Source organism: Anabrus simplex, chromosome 3 (genome assembly GCF_040414725.1).
Source record: "Anabrus simplex isolate iqAnaSimp1 chromosome 3, ASM4041472v1, whole genome shotgun sequence".
Lineage (NCBI taxonomy): Eukaryota > Metazoa > Arthropoda > Insecta > Orthoptera > Tettigoniidae > Anabrus > Anabrus simplex.
In genome coordinates, this window is record NC_090267.1 from 336,977,505 (window position 1) to 337,002,645 (window position 25,141).

Sequence of the window (25,141 nt, forward strand, 5' to 3'; positions counted from 1 at the left end):
CGAAGTTGTGATTTTGTATCATATTTAGGGCACGTTACCCTACACGTTTTAAGGAAGTTTACAAATCTCGCGAAAGTTCTGAAAGCCGTAGTGACGTCAGAAGCTTGGCAGTGAGTGTCAAAAGCACAAGTGCACGCCAAACTTTTACATCTAACTGGAAACACTGAGTTTCCACCTTGGTCGCGAATGCAGGTCCTCAAGCTCACACGCACACTTGAAATAAACCTGAGTATTTCAATGGACAATTACTTAACATGCCACCGAAAATGTAAAAATTTCGCTACTGAATAAAATAACTTTAAATGCAAGTACCCGTACCTACGGCTATTAACGATTGAGGGAAACATTTTTTGCAAAACGAACTTAATATCGTGATCGGAGAAGAGTTGATTAAGGGAGTTCGGATAACAAAAATGAATATGAGGTGCAAGTAAATGGACAGAGAAGTACAAGCACGTAATTGGCCATGAAGCAGCCATACCCAACTCAACTCTCCGACACTCCCTTCCCTAAATGGTAAACGCGAATTGCTTGTAAAATTCAGAAGAATGGCGGGACACATAGTTGACAAGGTACTTAATGACAAGGAATGTTCTAATGTAATAAATGAGTGTACTCATTACCCTGTGGCCCAGCCATTTCTATGAGGAACAAGTGTGGAGCAAAGAGCATGGGAAGTGATGTATGTGTTTTCTCAGTGTCCATAGAACACGACACAGCATAACACGGATGTTGTTGTTAATTGCCTTCCTCTCATTGTTCTGTACCAGAACAAAGAAGTCCTACACACCTCGCAGACCGCTAAACAGGGAAGTTAGACAGAACTCTCAGGGAACTAAGACCAGCGGCCTTCCAGTCCATAGCCCCAGAGCAAGGAAGTTTATATCTTATAGTCTTTGGATAGTGTGGTCGTGGGGAGGGGGATGGTTTTAGGGGACAAAGAACGAATCTACCAGTGCCTCGTAAGTATGGCTGAAATCCCATTGTGTTTCCTTTAAAAACAACAACCAGAAGTGAAAACTCAACATTTCGACCATTTTTAGGATGATGATGATGACGATGATAACGACTCAGCCACGCTAAGTGGTTCAGACAACAGAGCACTGGCTTTCTGAGCCCTAGTTAGCGGGTTCGATCTCCACTCAACCCGGTGGTATCTCCTCTAGCGACCCCTTGTATCATATATGATACACTGGGAATTTATTTTCTCTGGCGCTTCGTATGCATGTTGGGAAGGTTGCATCCATTGTATCACATTCGTTACACTCTACGCTATTCAACCGTCGCTTGTTTTTCATTGCTCGCTGTCCCGGTAAATGGCAGGGGAGGTTGTAATCAGGTGGAGATTGAACCATAACAACAATGCTGCATAATAAACACGGTAAGTTACGTTATTACATACTTTATAACATAAGATTGTTTGCTAATTGTGCTCCAAGTCTGGAGATCATATTTTTATCATAGTAACAAATTTGTCAATAAAATTTCAATGTGTAACACCAAGATATATCTTATGTATCATATATGATACATTGGGTTTCTATAACTATTTTTCAAGCAGTTTTCTCGTGGGTTGTCTGTGATTTAGTATTTAGATTTTTATTCTCGGAATCGTCATGTTTTTGGCTTTAATGCAATAGAACGGTGAGGTAAATACATATCAAATATGTAAGCCCATACAGACGTATTAAAAATAAAAAATATATCGATATTTTAAGGTTATGTTACACATAATCTTCCGATTTCTTTTGTTAGGGCTGGATGATGATGAGATTTTTGAGATGTTGGATGGCGTAGATCCAAACAATTCAAATATTAAAATTGAAGACGAGGATGTTGAGGCTGATATTCAAGCTCCAGCAGTTAGTACTGACGTTCTGGAAGAAGGCGCTTCTGATGATGATGATGATGATGATGATGATGATGATGATGATGATGCTGATGGTGGAACAGTTTCCAATGGTGACGTTTCTGCCAGAAGGGATCCTACTCAGCGATGGCGCCACAAAACAGAGTGAGTAATTTTGTCAACTGGTCCATTTAATAAATAATCAACCCAGATAAAAGCCAATTTCCACAGATTATCTCATTGTGTGTTGAAGTTCAAACAGTAACAAGTATCTTGTTACTAATTTTATGGTTTGTTTTTCTTTTCAGGTTTCTGGGGCCATCTCATCATGCCCCTTTCATGGTCAAGTGAAGATGAAACAGTATGTGAAAGGAAAACCCCAACCTGTTGGGTTAAAAAACTTTGTTATGACAAGTACCAGTGGCCTTCCCTTAGATTTTACCTTGTACGAAGGAGGTGGAATGGAAATTGTGACGAAAAAGGTGAAAATGGACATTGGATGAAGGGTTGTACTTAAACTCTTGGACTCTCTTCCTTCTGGTTCAACCATTTTTATGGACAGATATTTATTATCTGTGACTCTCTTTGATGCATTGTTTACCCACAGGTCCATTTTAGCTTGTGGTACAATCATGGTAAACAGGATTCCAAAATATGTGACACTGAAACGAGATGGTGATATGAGGCGCGAAGGGAGAGGTGGAAGTGACCAAGTTGTAAGAGCAGATGAAAAGATGGTTATAGTAAATTAATTTCAACAGACTACGGTGTTGCTCCCATTGAAGACTGCAGGCGTTGGTCAAAGAAAGATGATCAGTACATACGTATTTCTCGACCATTCCTAGTCAAAATGTACAACAACATCGTGGGAGGTGTTGATCTCTTGGATAGAATCCTCTTTTTTTTTGCTAAGGGCTTTACGTCGCACCGACACAGATAGGTCTTATGGCGACGATGGGATAGGAAAGGCCTGGGAGTTGGAAGGAAGCGGCCGTGGCCTTAATTAAGGTACAGCCCCAGCATTTGCCTGGTGTGAAAATGGGAAACCACGGAAAACCATTTTCAGGGCTGCCGATAGTGGGATTCGAACCTACTATCTCCCGGATGCAAGCTCACAGCCGCGCGCCTCTACGCGCACGGCCAACTCGCCCGGTGATAGAATCCTCAGCAGGTATGCTATGAGAAACAGGACTAATAAGTGGACAATTAGAACAATCCACCATTTTTTCGATTTTGTGTTGGCAGCCGCTTGGATCGAGTATCGAATGGCTGCTATGCAAAATAAGTGGCTAAGGAAAGACATTCTAACCTATTTCTCATTCAAGCTATGTATTGCAGAGCATCTCATCTACTCTCATGTCACTAGGAAAGGTGTAGAAAGTGAAAGTGAAGAAGAAGATGACGAATTAGCAGAAGAACAAAGAAAACGAACCCCAACCCAGCCACTTCCACCATTGGCAAAAAGATCAAGAAATGCCATGCATTTACCAGAAATGATGACTCAACAGAAGTCAAGATCAAGGTGTAGAGCTCCCGGATGATCTGCACTAACATATGTCAGATGCATAGATTGTAACGTGTTTCTATGTTTCACTTCCCAAAGGAACTGCCTCCGTGATTTCCATACCACAAGAGTGAGTTGCCTGTTGGATGGGTATGGAAAAGCAGCCCTAAAATTCATTCCTTCAATGTCTAATAGTTCTAACAAGTAAAAGGCTATGAAAGAGCTTCTTTTAACCTGTATTAACATGTAAATAAATTTTCTTACAGTGAATGTTTGTTCTTGATATAGACCCACTGTATCATATATGGTACAGCCCCTCCTGCCACTATGGAAACCCTAAAAAAAATTTTTTTTAGTGAAAGTACCATTTTCAAGCCTGAAAGAGTAAAACTGATTCAGAGAATCATATTTCACTAAACAAATTTGACCTTGGGTCTCTAGAGGATCTGAAGGACCTCAAATACGTCAACCTCGTTTCGATAGACTTGGTGGTGGTGGTGGTGGTGGTGGTGAACATAGTTCTAAGGGGATTGATGACAGGGTAATAAGGATCACAAGTAATAATAATAATAATAATAATAATAATAATAATAATAATAATAATAATAATAATAATAATAATAATAATAATAATTCCTCTATTGGTGAAACAGTGAAACTGAAACTACACCAGCTTGGAACTTTACTCAGAAGATGTCACCACTAAAATCTGATGTAATTTTGTTATTGTGAAGTTTCCTGAACTGCGTGAATCTCTACTTGTTTTGTTTGCTATCCATCAAGAAGTTTGGGCATTCTCCCGTAGATGTCACTACTAAAAACTATGATCTTTCACCCTGGTGCGAGGTATAAGAACTTATAATTCAAAGAAGTTTTGTATTCATAAGTTTTTTTTATTGACTGATGTTCATTTATTTTTGGGTTGGCAAGATTTCCTTTTTATTTCCACCAGTTTTGAATCTAGCCAATCCCTAATTTCTGTAATTAATTTTCTACCAACCACAGTATTCTTTGATTTTGAGTGTAACTTTTAAACTGACCAATAAACATGAGAGGGTGTCGCTAGTTTAATCTTGAATGGTCTCGAACTTTCCCTGAGGGTTTATAAACTGCGAATTTTCACGTGTCTTGGCCAAATGATCGTCATCTTACTGGGTGCGTGTGTCAAAGCAGGAGGCGAGCGGCCTCTTTCATCAGGCAGCAGTTCATCGACAATAATAATAATAATAATAATAATAATAATAATAATAATAATAATAATAACAATAAGGGCGTGTGACCTCCAGAGGGGCCAGGTGCAGGTCTTTTTGATTTGACTCCCGTAGGCGACCTGCGTGTCATGATGAAGATGAAATGATGAAGACGACACATACACCCAGTACCCGTGCAGGGGAATTAATCAATTATAGTTGAAATTCCCGACCCTGCCGGGAATCAAAGCCCGGACCCCTGTGACCAAAGGCCAGCACGCTAACCATTTAGCCATGGAGCCAGACATCACATGTGATGGAGACGTAAAAAAAGGAATAAAACCGGGCGAGTTGGCCGTGCGCGTAGAGGCGCGCGGCTGTGAGCTTGCATCCGGGAGATAGTAGGTTCGAATCCCACTATCGGCAGCTCTGAAGATGGTTTTCCGTGGTTTCCCATTTTCACACCAGGCAAATGCTGGGGCTGTACCTTAATTAAGGCCACGGCCGCTTCCTTCCAACTCCTAGGCCTTTCCTATCCCATCGTCGCCATAAGACCTATCTGTGTCGGTGCGACGTAAAGCCCCTAGCAAAAAAAAAAGGAATAAACACACAAATTACATAATTTTCAAAGTTCTTATCTGTAACGACATTATGCGCTGAATATGTGGTGCCTTAGGGGATTAATGGAACCGTAGAGAGCTATTGTAACTATTTCGTGTGGGCCCTCCATGGGTAGCTGGAAACGCTTCATTGTGTCAGCGAAGTGCTGAGGTATAGTATTAGTCCTATTACTTCAATTTCCTGAATACTGTATTTGGACTTGTACTAGGGGATTGTGGGTTCGTAAATCACTTTCTTCTGGTGGGTCTTTGTGCTGTTCGAACCCGATTGGGTCGGCACAATTAGGTCTTATAGAACATCTTTCTGGCTATGTTTTAAGATGTCTTGCCGATCCTATCGTGCGATTGTATTATCAAAATATGAAGATAAAGCTGGAATTCAAAAGGACGAATTGAGGACAAATATTCGTTTACAGGATGGGGTGTTAGGGATTTGAAAAATTTACTATGGGAGATGTTCAATAAATTTCCAAATTCTTTGCAATCATTTAAGACAAGGCTAGGAAAACAACAGATAGGGAATCTGCCACCTGCTCTAAATGCAGATCAGTGGAGGCTGATTGAACTGGACAATCATCATCTTAACAATAATCAGAGGGAAAATGGAAGAGAACAAGAGTTGACCAAGGGAGGTCAGATAGGCTAGATTAAAGTTAGAAGCCTGACACAAGAAAGAGGAAGCAATGACAGACTCAATTAAAGGCCCCGTGGTCGCGAATCCATGCTTCCAACATGAGAGTCCTGGAGGTTTCCCTTTCAGTCCCTTTTTACGACAGGCAGGGGAAACTGCCGACGTATTCTATGCCTGCTCACATAGTGGGACCATAGTCTGAAAGCCACCGGGCGATGTCAAGTCTCTACTGTAAGTACCTATCTCAATTCTAAAACTCATGGGACTATAGCCCTGACGGGCCTTGGAATACTAAGCAACCGCTAATCAGCCGAAACTCTGCATAATACGAGGTGACGTGTGGTCAGCGCGACGAATTCTCTCGACCGTTATTCGTGGCTATCTAGAAAGGGGCCGTTATCTCATCGTCAGATAGCTTCTCAATTGTTCTTACGCAGGCTGAGTGGACTTCCAACCAGTCCTCAGATCCAGGTAAAAATCGAACTTGGGGCCTCTGGGTAAGAGCCAGACACGCTACCCTTAGACCGCGAGGCCAGCGTTGTCTCAATATTAGTCCTTTATTTATTTATTTATTTATTTATTTATTTATTTATTTATTTATTTATTTATTTATTTTACTTACAAGACCCCCCCCCCACAAGCACTGCTACTGCCCTAAGGACAGGTATACTTGAAAACACTGGTAAATAAAATATAGTTTGAAAATGAATTATAGCTACAGCCTTATTTATTACAAACAATCACCCTTATTAAATATTACATGAACACGCCGGTAGAGGCAGTGTCTACAATGCATATAGCCAGGGCTCATGATCAAATATGTTCTGAGAATCTATTATGAATGGATAACAAAATGATCATTTTTACGAGTCATGATTCATAGATGGTTGTGCGCGTCTTCGAAGAAGTGAACTCCAATGTGACCTTTCTTAGCGAGTGCCGTAAGAACAAAAGAGGAAACAGTCATAATTAGCCTACTTGTAGAATACAATGTGACAGAAACAGGTTAAGTGGTGTGATAAATGAGGTCACGGGAACTAATGTGAGCAGATGACAACTTTCTTGATACTTTCACTGGAGCATTATGCAATCGGTGATAGTTGTATCACTATACAAACAACACGCACATACAAAAAAATGCATACATTCGGAAGTCTCATACGTGACAACAATCACTCTTCACTACAAAGAAGCAGCATGCAGATTGCAAATATGAACTCAATTGTACCTCACTAACCATTCAGGACTTGACAGGGCAATCTTTTTAAGCTCGTCATGAAAAGAATTCAAGACAGTAATATTGTAAAACAAGTATAAAAGTAACAATACGAGAAGCCCACAACTTACCTACATTAAATGGTGTAGTAGTAATTATTATTCTGACCCTTAGAAACCTCTTCTCATCCGACAGAAGCCATATTCCTCTTTAAAACATGTGTGACGTATTGAAACAAAGGAAAACATAAATTGAACACAATTCTATTAAAGAAAATAATTGTATATTTTGAATGACATTTACATCCACAGTAGCAGTACAGTGACTGACTCTTACTTGGGGGTCCCAGATTTCAATTCTCGACCAAGCTCTTGGAACGGGATTCGCTCAACCTCGTGAGACCAACTGACGCGCTGGAAGACAGACAGCGAACCCGGTCACGAAAGGTAGTGGTGGTGGTGGTGGTGGTGGTGGTGGTGGTGATGATGATTATTGTTTTACGAGGAAGTACAGCAAGGTAACCATTGTCTATATAACAATAATCAGAGAGACAAAATGGAAGGAATCCGACACTTCGAAAAATGAAGGTATCAGCCAAAGGAGAACAAGGGCCACGAAGGTCGTGAAAATGAAAGATTCCGTAAGCATCGAGTGCACTAATACCGCCGGGGTCGGAAAATAACAAGAGTTGACCAACGGAGGTCGGATAGGATAGATGAACGTGAGGAGCCTGGCACAAGTGGAAGCAATGCCAGGACACAGCTAAGGGCCCCGTGGTTGCCAACCCGCGCTCCCCTGGGGCCTTTTCAGTCGCCTTTTACGACAGGCAGGGGATACCGTGGGTGTTATTCTACCGCCCCCACCCTCAGGGAGTCCGGTCACGCAATGTGTTTGTCTCCCCCTTAGTCCCGTTTCTCGATACGAGGTCGAGGATGAAGTGAGATCGATTCATAAGGCATGTTTTTTACGGCCGGATGCCCTTCCTGGCGCCAACATCAGCTGGTGGGCCAATGGAAATGACATGAATGATGGTGAATGAAATTGGGTAAGGAGGTAAAAGGAATCGACTGTGACCTATGAACTGTAACTGTTCCGCCATTTGTCTGGAAGTGAATATGGGAAATCACAGAAAACCATTCTCAGAGCAGCCGACGGTGGAGTTCGAAACCACGCGTCTCCCGAATGCAGAGCTTGGCTCCATAGCCGTAGTACGGTTTCTCTGCTCTGTTGTCAAGCAATACAGTTGAGAATTGGAAAGCACTGACGATATCTTGTACGTTATCTACCTGGGCAAAGCCCTTTATGGGATCTATGTACACATAACCGTACAAAAATGAGTCGTCGCAGTGGATCTTCTTTGGAACTGTGTAGGTGGTAGGATTCTGCCACCGTCTATGTATAACATTAAATATTCCTTTGCTGGCCAACTTTTATGCGGTTTTGTGTACCTACAATTGCCCACCTGTTCCAGTTTATCCTGTTTGTCGGTGGATGCAGAGTAACTTTCGGCCGACAAGTAGTCACGGCTGGTCCGTGGTTCGACAGCTCTGCACTCCGACCGACCAACCGAGCAGAGGAGGGGTGGACACGGATCTACCGTGGCTCTACGCCTCTGTATTTGGAAGACGGAGGTGGTCTGGTTTCCAATCGTCGGCTGTCCTGAGAATGGTTTTCCGTGATTTTCCGTGGTTTTCCATTCTCCTGCACTAATGCGAATGCCTGGACAGTTCCTAGTATAGGACACGGCCGCCAACCCTCTCACGTTCTCCGAGCATCTCCTTCACCGTAACAAATCTCCTGGCCTGAGAGACAGCGTCACAGTATGAGAGGCCCGCCTCCCCCTTCAGGGAAGGAATGAAAACACTGAGTAGCAGTGGTTATCCTATTGCAGAGCAAGCGGCTCATCTGGATAAGCAGTGGACGACAGTGCGCTGCGTTGCTAGTTTGAAGATGGATTGCTGCACATACTTTATTGGAGGAACTGAACTGTCATATTTCGCGGTTAAGCGCTGTACTAATTTACAGTTACGAAAACAGGAACATTTGCAGGTATTCATGTGGTTTAGCGCGAAAGCAATCCAAAAGAACGGGGTCAAGAGTATCCAACATTGTCACAACAAAATAAATGAATCTCTTTAACTAACAATTTTCTCAATACTGGGGATTGCGAGCTCAATTGAGATGGCTGTGTATATTTCTCCATCGTTTGCGGTTCTGAACCAGACGCAGAGCTTTCGCGGGGTATGACCGGTTGCTTTTCATTTTATGGTGTTCGACCAGCGTAAAATATATAAATAAATCTACCTATTCGCCAATTCGGAAAAAAAAATTACCTATTATAGGACTATGATAACTGCTATGTTCACCGCTACATTTTATTTTCTAGGAATAAGACCTCCATTTACTTCCTAAAAGCTGATTACCTACATGTAAAATCTACGTAACCCGGCAACAATAAATAAATCAATGAATTGAAGCTGAATGAGAGATTCGAACTTCTATAAGAATAATGACTATTAGCTAACCCGATAATGAAATGCGCTAAATTCTAGTCGGTGGAGTCTGTAGCAGTTCTTAGATATGAAATAAGGAACTCTTCCTGGAAATGTAAGAAATGCAGATCCTCCAGGAAACAAACTTCTTCTGTATAAAGATCGCAGACGCATTCCCTTCTTTTAAAGCTATTTCAAGCGCGATATGAAATAATTTAGTGGTTTAATATAACAAGACAAGCACGTCCCATCTCTTCAACAGGTTCTGCGCTCTTTAATTTATTCAACCAGAGAGAAAGAATTGTCTCCAACAAAATCTTGACTCCACAATTCTAACACAGGAAAGAAAGCCACGGGTTAGGCGGACACACAAAAGAGTAGACGAAGTTCTATCAGTCTGATTTCAAAGCAGAACATTTCAACCATTTCTAGGATGATGAAGGATGATGATTTTACTTAATGTTGCTTTAGGGGCCCTAATAATAATAATAATAATAATAATAATAATAATAATAATAATAATAATAATAATAATAATAATAATAATAATGTCCCCATATATGGTGTAGTGGTTAGTGTGATTAGTTGTCACCCCCCAGAGTCTCGGGTTCGATTCCCGGCTCTGCCACGAAATTTGAAAAGTGGTACGAGGGTTGGAACGGGGTCCATTCAACCTCGGGAGGTTAACTGAGTAGAGGGGGGAAGATTTGATTCCCTTCTCAGCCATCCTCGAAGTGGTTTTCCGTGGTTTCCCACTTCTCCTTCAGGCAAATGCCAGTCTGGTACCTGACCTAAGGTCACGGCCGCTTCCTCCCCTCTTCATCTCTATCCGTTCGAATCTTCCCATTCTCCCGCAAGGCCCCTGTTCAGAATTGATGATGCTTGTTTAAAATGGCCTAACATCGAGGCCATCGGCCACTAATACAAAGTGTGATACTCTACCACAGGAGTGGCGCGAAATGCTGGTAAATTCACGTCTGAAAAAGCCTGAAGAGTTCGGATACGTTATTATTATTATTATTATTATTATTATTATTATTATTATTATGTTATGTAGGGTGTTACTCGTAGGGTCAATCGTACTGCAAATGCACTTTCTGGCTCAGTGATGTCTCATTTTGGCGCTGGCATCGGATTTTGCGGTTTCCCTATAAGCACATAACCTTTGGTTGTGCTATTTGAAGATCCAACCGGCCTCTGGACTGATAACCTAACATATATTATTATTAATAATAATTTATTTTTCACACTTTTCGGTAATGTTATTCGAGCAATTGTACATATTTTAAGAAATCAAAGCACAATAAACCTTAATTTACACTACATTTTTAGGCAGAATTCGTGGCAATGACGACCACCGTCTTCTGCATGGTCTTGTAGATGTCTGTGTTGACATCCAACTTTTTCAGTCCTTCCACCAGAGATTTAGGTATAGCAGTTGTACTCGAAAGGATGATTGGTACAATTATTACCTCTTCATAGTAGCATCTTTTCTGAATATGTTCTGTTAGTGGTATTTAATTGTTGATTTTCTCAGTATACTTTTCATGGATGTTCCCAGTGTTCGGGACACCTATGTCGATCAGAACGGCACGGTTTATTCCCCTCTCTAACACCAGTATATTCTGGATAGTCGTCTTCTCCGTGGTAACTGTTCGTTCCCAGTGCATTTTAATATCGTTATTTTCGAGTATAGATTGAGGATTGTACTTAAAATAGAGAAGCTTTTCATCAACCAGTCTGTATTTAATAACAGAATCTTGGCAACCGAGTCGTGGCGTTCCTTACACTCCCTCTCTGAGAACTGCGAGCATCCGTAAGTAACATGGTGGATGGTTTCTTGCGTTTGGCAGCCATATCGGCATGAGTCCCTCATGGCTGTTGGGTCTCTCACCGAGTTTTTCAGATAGCTTCTACTTGGAATTACTTGGTCTTGTTTATAGCCAACATGCAACCTCTGTTTTGGGGAACATTTGCCCTGCAGTCAGCCAAAAGTTCGATGCTTCTAAATCGACATTTTCTTGTCTAAGTAGAGATGCTTTCTATGTAGTGGTTTTGCTAGCCATGCGTCCAACTTCTGCAAATCAGTTCTTACTTCTCGTTCTAGGTCTCGGTCGTTAGGAAGTAAAGGAATATATCATCCACTTCACATATCATTCGGTGCAACTCTGAGATTTCAGCTGATGTGTGAAAATACTCCCTCAGTGACACTATGTGCCTTGGTACAGTAGCCGAGCTCCAATGTCCACAATACCACGACCACCCAGGCGGCGTGGCAGAGTCAGTCGCTCAACTGCTGACTTTGGGTGGTGTTTTTGTTCCTTGATCATCAGGCAACGCAGTTTATCAAGATTTTCGATATCAGTCTTGCTCCACTTGATAACTACGGAGGAGTAGCTAAGAACTGGCATCGCATAGGTGTTGATTGCTTTAGTCATATTTTTGCTATTCAGACCTGATTTTAGGATTAACCGGGTCCGCCTAACAAATACCTCAACCAACTCATACTTAACCACTGTTTGTTCTGTGCGCGATGTTTGCTTGATACCCAAGTACTCGTAAGGCTCGTTTGAAATCATTGCTTTCATTGATCGTCCATCTCTCAGCTCAAACGGTTCTTCTTCGCATAATTTACCTTTGATCATTCTAACCATCCCAAAGTCCATTTATAAATGTTAAAATTATAGTGGAGGTGATATGGTTAACCATTCTCTTTTAACTACATAATCAGAGGAAGGAAGAGATCTGACCCATCAAAGGAGGGTATCGGCAAAAAAGGGACGGGCTTCGAATGGCGTGAAAAAGGAAGATACTCTAGATCTCGCAAACCTAATAATGTCGGGGTCGGAAGAGAACAAGTGTTGACCAAGGGTGGTCGGATTGGAAATATGAAAATAAGGAGACCGGTTGAAGTAAGTGGAAGTAATGTTATGAGTAATTTGTTTTGCACGAGTGGGAAAACATTGCTATATTGGACTCTGGTAATTTGGATGACTCATCCGGGCATCCCAGTGTCTGATGAGATATGTTTGTTGATGTTATTGTACTAGGAAAGTTCTATGAGTCATGTGATATACCCCAGCGTTTGTTTATGTCTTGGGAGCATGAAGAAGCTGAGAGCAACCCTGAACGGTGGATCACTCATGATTGGCTGGCAAGGACCAGTCCAGACGTATTATCTGAGAGGAAGGGGAATGCTGATGTCAATAAAGGTTGATTAAACGGCGGGAACCAGACAATCACTACGGAAGAGAACCACAACTGACACACTGTACGGGAAGGAAGTGGTGCTGATAGACGGTACTGGAGTGACACGGCTGCAATGGATTGGACTTCAAACGTTCGTGGAGCGTAGTCTTGTTATGTTCGTGGAAAGTGGCTGATTGTGGAGTGCTTGCGCATTAAGTATTGTAGCACTTGTGGCGGCCTGGCATTATATGTTAGTGAAAGCTATCTCAGACTTTCCATAATTTATGTTCAGGGTTGACAAGCGTGTGTAACTTAAATGTATATATCTTTACAACAAGTGTTAAAATCTGTGAACACAGTATTACGAGGTACAGTATCTGTGTGATGTTAGAAGTGCTGATTATGAGAATTGGTAAGCAGTATTGATACAGAGACAGTGAAGGGTATTTATCTACATGTATGCACATTGTTCATCGGACTATCTACAAATGATAGTTTAGTTCTCGCTTTCGTTTTCCCACCGTTTTCATTATTGTTGTTGTTTTAAATATGGAGTCTTCCAGCAATCTTGTGTTTGTGTATTATAAGTGTATTTTGGTGTGTTGATGAGGTGCTCATGCACGGATTTTGTTAAGAATATAGTTAGCTATTTTAGAATCAGTGGAGTTATTGATGAACCTAGGTGCAGTTCCTACCTATTTAGTCGTTTTCAGGAGGTTAGGTAAGGCCTGCAGCAGATGTACCAGTACGCAGCATTATGTACACGCCCTGGGATATAAAGTTTATCATGCTCTATCAAAATTCGAGGGATCCATTCTGGTGAACTCTGGCGCCCATACTATGGACATTTCGATTCATTATGTTTATTAATTTTATTAAGTTTTTTAGTAATGTCATTTATTTACATAATTTTTATTTATGATATTTTATTATTATATTTATTATTATCATCAAATGGTTACAATATAGAGCGTGAACGATAGCTTTCATAACAAATCAATTGCTCAGCGTTTTGCTCATGGCATAGATCTCCACTAACAATAAGAGACAGCTCTGGCACAGAGCAATCTATAATCATTACTGCAACGTTTAGCAAGTTCCATTTATCATCCGTGACACTTATTTGATACAAGGAAAGGAAGAACAGGCTGAAGTTCATCTTGAACAGAGCAGAATTAATCTCCGGAAACCATCCCTAGGCTCTCAATTGGTAGGGGATGTTATTCTACTGCCCCCACCCACAGGGGGACCTGTAGGTTGGTCAAATTACCGGAAAATGATTCTTTTAGCATGGCCCATATGTAGGCATCTGGGATCGTGAGATTCCGGGAGGGGAAGGCTATGAGAATTCCGTTCCACAGGAAATTTAGCGATCTCCATCCTTGTCGAAGGGTAAGTGTTCCCCCTCACTGTGTGGGCCAAGGCCGTACTCAGGGAGGAGGTTAGGGAGGTTCAACCCCCCTCCGAAATAAAAGTGAACTTGACAAATTGAAACAGCATATACGGGGTTTGAAATAGTCTACAATAAATTAGATATATTATAAAAACAAACATTTGGAAAATAAACAATTGAATTTAACCTATCAAATCTGTGCTATCTTTAAATATTTCTCTATGAGTATAGTTAACAAATTTACTGAAAACATAAATACCGTCGTTTTGCGCAACTAAAATCAATTTCAATAAACATACAGAAATATTTTCGTGTTGTCGAGACGGTAGAAGATTTTTAAAAAATTAATCAAACCTCTAAATATTTTAAATATTTTAAACAAATTACAGAAATCTTTGTGTCACACTGCACGCACGTGTTAAAGCGTTTTCTGCCCACCAGACCGCTATAAATTTACATATCTACTTCACCCATTGAGTTTTAAAGGACACTGCTCTGAAATTATTTCAAACTTTTCTTTTTGTAAAATCTACTTGAAAGTAAAAATTTTATTACTATAGTTTTTGTTTTCGGAAGCCCTACACCCACCCCCCCCCCCCGCCCAATCCTAACCCCCTCCGAAAAAAATGAAAATCGATGACAAGGCCTGTCAACACATCAATGACAATTCCACGTCACGTGCCACTCAAAACACAAGATCGCAACTCTTTGTTTAAATCGTTGCCTACGCTATAATACAAGGCCTTGAAATGCACTCGTGGAAACGGGTTGCTTCCTAGTTCACCATTCAGCCGCTAGGATCGCGGTCTTGCCCCCTTGTATTCGCATGGCCGTATATGTCAATAAGTAAAGTATATCCTAAATAAAAAGAACTGAAGGTTTTTGCGAGTATTGACAGTACTTTATTTATAGAGCGGTGCTGCATTGGCTTGGAAATGTCATTGAAGTTTCAAAACTTTCCTTCTGAGGGGCTTCTTACCAAGTTTCAAAACTTTCTTCTACTTGAGTGGCTCAAAGCAATGTTGTCTAACAGAGGTCTCAGAAATTTTCATAGCAGAAAAAAGAGGTGGTTTGTCGCCTTTACACTTTCCACACTTAATTTCACTGTTGAACATGTCTTTCGAAAAAATAAACGTACACCTTTTAGTAACTCTCTTCGGGACAAGTACTGCGTAGCGGAAGTGAAAAATTCCGTCGTTCACTGCAGAAGTGCCACAGACGATTTTCGGTATCTGAGGGCTCCTCGATCTTGAAAACGAATAAGACACGATGTTGGACTTTGAGTAGCTGGAGAACAGGTATGTTCTAAACAGCCTTTACAGTCTGTTTTTTCTTTTGCCACACGAACCATAATGTCATTGTATTCCGCTTGGCGTCTTAGGTAGCTGAAGAAGAGCTCGATGTCATATTTCGTTAGGTTCCTCATCAATGCATAATGCAAATGTATACTTATGAGGTATTTTACGCAGGCCACAGTGGACTGGGTAGTCAAGATCTATGCCTGAAACATTTCTCTCATGATTCTTTTTTACTTTCTCTAAATGCATTTTAAGTTTCTTAATGTATGACAGGAAATCATTAATTAACCAACTGAGGAGTTCATCTTCAGTACTTAAAGATGCTTTTTTTCTTTTGCTAGTGACTTTACATCGCACCGACACAGATAGGTATTATGGCGACGATGGGATAGGAAAGGCCTAGGAGTTGGAAGGAAGTGGCCGTGGCCTTAATTAAGGTACAGCCCCAGCATTTGCCTGGTGTCAAAATGAGAAACCACGGAAAACCACCTTCAGGGCTGCCGACAGTGGGATTCGAACCCTCTATATCCCGGATGCAAGCTCACAGCCGTGCGCCCCTAACCGTACGACCAACTCGCCCGGTTAAAAAAAAGCTCGTTTGTTCTCGTTCCTGAGTATGTCCCATGTGAGGTGTTGCAGACGTTATGCGCATTGAACAATTTAATAAAATGCTCCATAAAACAAATGGCTTATTTTAAATTGTATTTTATGCTCTCGGGACAAAACCACCTCCATACTTTACAAACCAGAGATTGTTTCAGGGTAAAATACAATATTTTTAGCTCTTGCTACATTCATTTTCGTGAAATTTGTTGGGCAAATTATTTTCCTCGTTGGTTTCCTAATTTAAGATTTCTGAGTTTGAAGATGCCTCTCAAATGATTGCCGGTCTCAGTAGCATAGTTTAAAAAAAAGTCCAGTGACAAATTTTGGGATCGCCCGATTCTTATGACGTAACTCGGATCAAAACTTCGGAACAGAGGCCTACTTCGATCAGCTTGAAGTCGTATCTCATGCGTAATACTTCCTCTGTATATTGTTTCGAACATTGAACATTCACTGGAAACTTGTGAAACGAAATTCCACTACCTTTAATTTCTCGTGAATAGACCCTGACTGGAACTGCGAATGCTTAACATCAGACGAATACATAATACATTCACAACCAACTCAGTTAATGAACACGTTTAAAAGCGCGAGCCCGGTAGACAGGGGGCAAGATAGCGATCCTAGCGGCCCGGCATTGAACTTCAGTGTAACCACTTCCAAAGCGTTTTACGGGCTCTATTTCCAGGCCTTGTATTATAACGTAGGCAACGGTTTAAATATAACACTTCGATAACTTAATCACCGAAATAAGCGCCAATTCCGTTCGATATATCGATAGTCCGTCAGAATAGCCAACATAAATCTGCACAGGAACAACATTTCTCACATTCAACCCGCGCGCTAAATTCAAAATCTACGAAAAACAAAACTAAACATGTTTATGAGAATAGTGCAATGTGAGGCAACGCCCCCTTGCGAAGGGGCATTTAAATGGCCGCCAAGGGCTTTGAATGGCTGATATTTAAATAAAATGAAGTGCAGAAAGTAAGTACAAGGTATAAACATAAAATAACTTAAAGACCAAAAATTGAGCTTTTTCATCATTTTGATCAAATTTCACAGATACATTTCCTTCAGTTTGTCCATACAATGACATTGATCATATCAGCAGCAGCAATGCACAAATACTGTACGTAGGACTAATCAGTTCGTAATATTTTCCGCGTTGGCCTTCTGATCCCAACTTGGCAGGTTCGATCCTGGCTCAGTCCGGTAGTATTTGAAGGTGCTCAAATACGTCAGCCTCGTGTCGGTAGATTTACTGACACGTAAAAGAACTCCTGCGGGGCTGAATTCCGGCACTTCGGCGTCTCCGAAAACCGTAAAAGAGTAGTTAGTGGGACGTAAAGCAAATAGCATTATTAATTAATATTTTCCGCATTGTACACGCAGATTTTAAAAAGTTCGTTCATTATTTGTTTCCGTTTCTGCGTTGAGGAGATTCCGCATTAGACAAAAGTAAAAACATAACGCCGTAAGCTTTGCCGGGACCAAGAAAACATTCCGTAGTGGACAAGTTTCCGCTCTGAGCAAGTTTTACTGCATTATGGTTAGTCCACACCAAAGTGAATAAACAATGTTAATGAAAACATTTCTCAACATGTTAATAAACGTTTGTTAACAAACTTCAACATTCTGTCCATACCAAAATGCTACTTTGAGGTTACAGCGGATAGGATAAGGAAGAATAAAATACTTACAGTTGCAGCTTTCATTATTTTAGTGAGCACAATTAGACACAAGTGCAGACGTAAAGTGTGTCAAAGAAAAGTATTGGAAAGGCGTTTAGAATTAAGTTTGCAGAGAACACTTATATCAAAACTTTTAATTCATGATGGAGCAGATTTCCAAAAAATTTTTAAAAATGTCTCCACATGACTTTCAGTTCTTCTGACAGTAATTGGGCCTGAAATGGCAAGAAATGATACAGATTAACGTAAAGCCACTAGTGTGGCAGATTTTAAAAAAAATAGGTATAACTTTAGGATTCCTAGAAAATGGTGACTCAGACATTTCACTTATATACCTATTTGTCTAGAGTATCAAAACAAGCAATTTCAGTTATTGTGCCCGAGGTGTTTGAAGCTTTATACAACAATATCAAGGAATTGGTGCAGGTACGAAATAAATAAAATCTTCATTTAACCTAATTCTCATAGTATTATTTTGATAATATACAAGTGATTATCGAAGGTTAGGTTATTCAGCGAGGAGCGAAGCTGGAAATGAAACTTAGAACACAGCTAAAATAATATCATACAGAATTACAGGTACTGTATATGAAAATTTTCGCTTACGATTTGGTAATCCAGTTTTAGAAGAAATAAGAAATCATCGTATTCCATGCTACGATTGCGTGCTCTAGTTGGGTCCTTGAGCATGTGCGAACCGAAATGTTAACAAAAACACGAAAAGTTAATGCAAAGTTTCATTCACAAAAAATAAAGATATTTTATCAACATGCTCGAAAAGTTAATGAACACACCATTTTGTTTATTAATATCTAAAAAGTTCTTGAACATTGTTTATTAACAAAGTTAACGAAAACATCTTGGAATGGACGTGCCTTTAGGTATCCTTATGTCAGCTCTACCATTGTTAATGTAACTATGAAACCTTGAAAATTGTCTCTGTTGAAATTTTAAAGAAAGGCGACGAGAAAAGTGGTTATGAGCCACAAGTGCTAAGACTATAAGAAGACAAGCCCTTGCGGTATTTTCTTGTCTCTTAACAAGGGCGACATTCCAGCAGACGTAAATACCTGCACTGCAAGTCTTACTCCGTATTCACCAACGCGAGTAAAAGCTTTTATCTTAGTTTAAAGCTACCGTACGTAAGAACACCGAGATAACAGTTAAATTTGTATTCATCAACATTGTCTCAGACAATGAACATTATTTCGGTCTAAAATCTTAACGGAGAAAGGTTGGCCGGTAAAATACGAAATCTAAGATAACAGCATTTCAGTATGGCAGCTCGTAGACGACTGCAATACTGAAAGAGAAAATCACGACGACGAGAATATGACCAAGATTATGCAATAAAACGTCCAAGGCGGATAAAAATGAACGCGCTATAGTACGCGAACTTTATCTTGAGCCCTAGTTCCCATTATGCACTATGGAGTTCAGAGCTCAAGGAAAGGTTCGCGTACTATACACATTTTTGAGGACTATGATGACACTGATTTTAAAACTCATTTTAGGTTAGCTGAAGCTTGTGCACTGTCAGTCTTATACATGATCGAGCATAACGGATCCCCAACACACACGTAGGCCTAAGATGAATTCTTGATTGTATGGTACAAGACTGAGTATGAATTTTTAATGAAAAACTAAGGAACACTGCCTTATTTTTAAGTGAAATATACAATGTGTTGGCTAAAATTTGAGTTTTTACTCTATGATGTTAATGCTTTCTGCCACCAAATTCAATAACAATTCCTTCTCCTGGAACATCATATTAGGCTCATTTCTTAGTTTGTGGTCAATACCGCACACAATTTATGAAAAATTATTTGTAAACACCGAATGTAATTAAAAACTTGTTTATATTTCGACAGTAGCGTCAGCTCGTACTCATCTGTTTTCCGTGCGTCGGTATGAAAATTGAAGGTTCATATTCAGAATGAAACGGAAAGTTAATTTTTGTAAATCGAGATAATAATTTCTGTGGTGATTATGGAAGTAAGCGTTATCTGAGATAATGACATTATCAGAGTTTTGGAAATCTAAGATAACAGGAAAAATAACAGACATTAATGCCTACGGGCCTAAGGAAATTATTCTAAGAATAGTGATATAAACTCAGACGAATAAAATAAGGGTCTACTATTCAGCTTTGAGATCCGAGCTTCAAGTTTCGTCACAATCAATCAATCAATCAATCAATCAATCAATCAATCAATCAAGATCTGTATTTAGGGCAGTCGCCCAGGTGGCGGATTCTCTATCTGTTGTTTTCCTAGCCTTTTCTTAAAATTATTGCAAAGACATTGGAAATTCATTGAACATCTCCCTGGGTAAGTTATTCCAATCCCTAACTCCCCTTCCTATAAACGAAGATTTGCTCCAATTTTTCATCTTGGATTTCAACTTCATCTTCATATTGTGATCTTTCCTACTTTTAAAGACACCACTCAAACTTATTCGTCTACTAAAGTCATTCTACGCCATCTCTCCAATGACAGCTCGGAACATACAACTTAGTCGGCAGTTCGTCTTCATTCCTCCAAGCCTTTTTTCTGTTTTTTCGCTACTTGCTTTACGTCGCACCGACACAGATAGCTCTTATGGCGACGACGGGATAGGGAAGGGCTAGGACTGGGAAGGAAGCGCCCTTGGCCTTTATTAAGGTACAGCCCCAACATTTACCTGGTGTGAAAATGGGAAACCACAGAAAACCATCTTCAGGGTTGCCGACAGCGGGGTTCGAACCCACTAACTCCCGGATGCAAGCTCAGAGCTGCGCGCCCCTAACCGCACGACCTACTCGCCCGGTCCCCCCAAGTCTTCCCAGCCCAAACTTTGCAACATTTTAGTAACGCTACTCTTTTGTCGGAAATCACCCAGGACAAATCGAGCTGCATTTCTTTGGCTGTTTTTTTTTTTTTTTTTTTTTTTTTTAAGTTCTTGAATCCGGAAATCCTGGTGAGAGTCACAAACACTGGAACTATACTCTAGTTGGGATCTTACCAGAGGCATACCCTCTCCTTTACATCCTTACTACAACAACTAAATACCCTCATAACTATGTGCAGAGATCTGAACAATTTATTTGCAATCCCATTTATGTGATTACCCCAATGAAGATCTTTCCTTCTACCGTATTAACACCTAGGTACTTACAATCATCCCCATAAGGAACTTTCACCCCATCAACGCAGTAATTAAAACTGAGAGGACTTTTACTATTTGTGAAACCCACAATCTGACATTTAACCCCGTTTGTCATCACACCATTGCCTACTGTCCACCTCACAACATTATCGAGGTCATTTTGCAGTTGCTCACAATCTTGTAACTTATTACGAGAGAAGTTCAGTCATGGATGAAGTTGCCGCACAAAGGAAAGGGCGTTGGACTCTTAGAATGGCCCGCCAAATCCCCGGACCTCAGTCCTATTGAGCACATGATGGGTCGACAACTGGCCAACCGTCCTCAGCCACCCACAACTCTGGAACAACTGACCCGTGCAGTGCAGCATGAGCCACAATTCCTCAGGAAGCGATCCAGGGCCTTATTGACTCTATGCCTCGACGAATTCATCAATGTATTGCAGCTCGTGGTGGGCACAACCTGTATTGACTGTTGTCCAAACTTGCGGTCAGAGGGACCTGAAAGTCTAATCATCGAATCAGAACCGAACACTCGTCCTGCATGTTCAATTACAGCAATGTAGCACCACTCTTTCTGGGTGTTGCAATTTCCATTTCCTTCAGTGTATTTTAAAGCGCGCCAGTAGAACGTAGCAGACAGATCTCACCCGAGCGCAGCCGAGTGGCTTCAAATAAATAAATAAATAAATAAATAAATAAATAAATAAATAAATAAATAAATAAATAAATAAATAAATAAATAAATAAATAAATAAATAAATGTAGGCTATGAATTCAGTCGAATGAAGTCAGGTGAGGTCAGAGAGGTCCGGTAGAAATATTAAAGTGGTAAAGCTGGTAGGATACCGTATGTGGAAGGAATGCTACACTCAACCAGGGGTCAGGTGTTCTCAACTTTAGAATCTGGGGTTACCCCATTTAGTAGCCCCTTACGACAGGCAGAGGATGCCGTAGAGATATTGTACACCGCAACCAACGGACGTCTGTGCTACATGTCGCACAGCAGTTCTTATAAAATAGCCATAAGTAGCAAAAAGCATAAAATGTAACAAACCAGACAAAGAAGCAAAATTAGTGCATGACGCCGAATTATCCATTCTTCTACATACGTAATTCTCGTTTTAACCAAGCAAATGCTCACCATATTCGCTGCGCTTATTTCATTATAACATCAATGCAACATTAAGCATGTTTGAAAATGTCGTGTTTATTCTTAAATATATCTTTAATTTGCAATAACGTATAATCTCATCAATTCATTGAACTGATAAGGGCTAACTGTCAAGACCAAGAAGTGGCAGCCGCCATGACAGTTGCAGGCAATGTCGTTGGTCTGGACTCTGGACTCGAAAATTCTGGCACAGCCCTCTATAATGCAGTATGCGGTGATTTATCTGTACTCTATGGATGATGTCATAGAGCTTACAACCATAATTCTACATGTCAGGCAACGTACATGTCATCTGGACAAAATGGCGCTTGTTGACAAATTTCAAGTAATATAGTAACACAGAAACAAGCTCAAAAAATGCAATAATATATAAATTGGATCGGATATTTTGAAATTGTAAGTGATTCTCGATGAAGGCATGTCCACACTGAAAATGTATCGTTCAAAGTATATTGCATATTTATTCATTATGCTCATAAACATGGTGACGACCTCCTCGATTTATAAATGTACGCACGAAATTTACTGCCGAGGTAAGTTACTCCACGAAGTACAGATGAAGAGTATTTTCGCAGATTCAAAGACTTTTGTTGACATGAAATTGAAAATTCCTCGTACAGAAACTCTAAAGAAATTTGAAGCTTTATTAAATAAGACCGGTGACCAGGGTCTCACCCGAACCGTTTTACAAAATTTTGTTCAAGATAATTTTGATCCTGTAGCAAGTGAATTCGAAAAATGGTATCCACCAGACTGGAAATCATCACCTAGATTATTAAAGAAAATAAAAGATCCTAAACTATGGGAATTTGCAAAGAAGCTTAACGCTATATGGAAGTTTCTTGGCCGTAAAATTACAGATGAAGTTCGTGAAAACCAGGAACTATATTCTATCATATATATGCCGTATGGTGTCATCATTCCAGGAGGTCGGTTCCGCGAAATCTATTACTGGGATTCGTACTGGATTATTCGGGGACTGTTAAAGTCAGAGATGTTTTACACTGCCCGCGGCATTCTCGCCAATTTCTTGTATATAGTTCGGAAATATGGTCTGATTCCAAATGGTGGTCGAATCTACTATTCAGGGCGTTCACAACCTCCAATGCTTATTCCAATGGTTCGGGTATATCTGGATGCTACAAATGATATAGACTTTTTACGAGAACATTTAGAGACTCTGGAAATTGAATTTAATTTTTGGATGTCAAGTAGAACGGTTTCAGTCACACATAACGGAAAAACTTACAAAATGGCGAGGTATTATGAAGATTCTGTCGGTCCAAGACCAGAATCGTACCGAGAGGATATTCATACAGCCAAAATATTTCCCCACGAAGCACAGAAGAACAATTTTTACAATGAAATCAAAGCTGCTGCTGAGTCAGGACAAGATTTCACAAGTCGCTGGTACATTTCTAAAGATGGTAACAACAGAGGAGACTTATCAGTCACCAAAACACGGTCCATAATACCAGTTGAACTGAATGCGATCATGTACTGGAACGCCTATACTCTCTCGCGATTCAGCAAACAAATGGGACTTCGTAAGAAGGCCAAAACTTATACGAAGATAGCTAAAGACTTTCAGCAGGCAGTAGACAAAGTCCTGTGGCATGAAGATGTAGGTTGCTGGCTTGATTTCGACATTACCAACAACAAACGGAGGGAATATTTCTACCCAACAAACCTCTCCCCATTGTGGACTGGCTGTTACTATAAAGATCGCGAGGAAGAGCTTGCTGAAAAGCTTATTGAGTACGTAGAGAAGCACAAATGTCTAAGATTTCCAGGAGGAATTCCAACCAGCTTCGAGAAATCAGGACAACAATGGGATTTTCCGAACGCGTGGCCTCCTCTGCAAGACATGGTCATTTCGGGCTTAGAGCTCACTGACGATCCCCGGCTCATCAGAATAGCTAAGGACCTTGCCTTACGATGGATTTATACCAACCACCGCGGATTTCTCGAAACTAAGTCAATGCATGAGAAATATGACGCCACAGTGTTCGGGGCGCCCGGTGGTGGCGGGGAGTACGAGTCCCAGATGGGCTTTGGTTGGACGAACGGAATTGTTCTCGATCTCATGGACCGTTACGCTGATCAACTGGTCCCACAAGAGGAGCCAGATGACGGGATAGCTCTCAGACCAAGTCTCGAACCCATATTAAAATATCTCCTGTCAGCATTTATGGTCCTTAGATGCTTCAGCTATCTATGAAATAGTAGTGTAGGCTCATACTTTTCCGATATTTTGAAGTGATAATACTGCGGGAGAAAATCTTTCAAAAAAAGAAGAAAATTCGTTGTAACACATTCTGTATATGTATTTTGTAACTAAAACACAGAACAAAGACATAATAAAACATCTCCTTTAATTATGTTTAGGGATAATTTTAAATACCGAAATAACCAAAGGTCATTGAGACCAACTGATGTTTCAGTTGTAGATAATTAACAAGAAGATTATCAGTTTCAAGAGAAAGGCGAAAATGAACCTATTTCCTTGAAGAAAGAGGATATCTGAGCACAGAAAATAGGTCAAGGAAAGGCAGATGTAAAATGCCTGGCTTAAACCAAGCTTTCGAAGAAGCTAACTATGCCCCAACTACAGTAGTAAAATTACTGTATATAGGGCGCCACACACGCTAGGTTTTGTTTGTCGACTTCAATGAGCAAATCAAAGTCTCAAGGTAAGATTGAGAGTGTGGACTAGTGAATCGGACGATTTGTTGGACATGTGCAGTCTTGAACGTGACATGAGGAAAATCTGCCAATACTTGATATTTTCCCGCGTGAACATGCAAGACCCTGTGCAAGTTGTAGCATTGTCCTAGGTTAGTGTGTTCACTTTCAACTTATGGGTGAATTTAGCAACAAAATTTAGCGAGTGCGTGTGTTATACAGCGTATTTTCATCTCAGTTCATAAATGTTTACAGGCAAAACAAATGACTGTGGGAAATTATATCAAAAGAAAATCCTTTCGCACAAAATGAACGCAGCCTGTGACATATAGATAGGAAAAAAATGGAAGAACTTTATCTAGCGTCGAGTAATGATAACAATTATTTAAAAAAGTAAAGTCCTTCGGAAATTGTTTTACTAGGAGGACATAAAATACGTTTCTTAATTTATCCTTAA

The 25,141-nt window shown here is 40.4% G+C and overlaps 2 protein-coding genes across 2 annotated transcripts in view; one reads left to right on the forward strand and one right to left on the reverse strand.

Moving 5' to 3' along the window:
* LOC136866342 (platelet binding protein GspB) overlaps positions 1-25,141 on the reverse strand; it is a 549,318-nt gene that overhangs the window by 500,560 nt on the left and 23,617 nt on the right. The gene's annotated exons all lie outside the window — the stretch shown is intronic.
* On the forward strand, positions 22,481-24,220 carry LOC136866802 (trehalase-like). The gene has a single exon (XM_067143908.2). It carries the CDS (start codon positions 22,481-22,483, stop codon positions 24,218-24,220), a length of 1,740 nt encoding a protein of 579 aa, XP_067000009.2.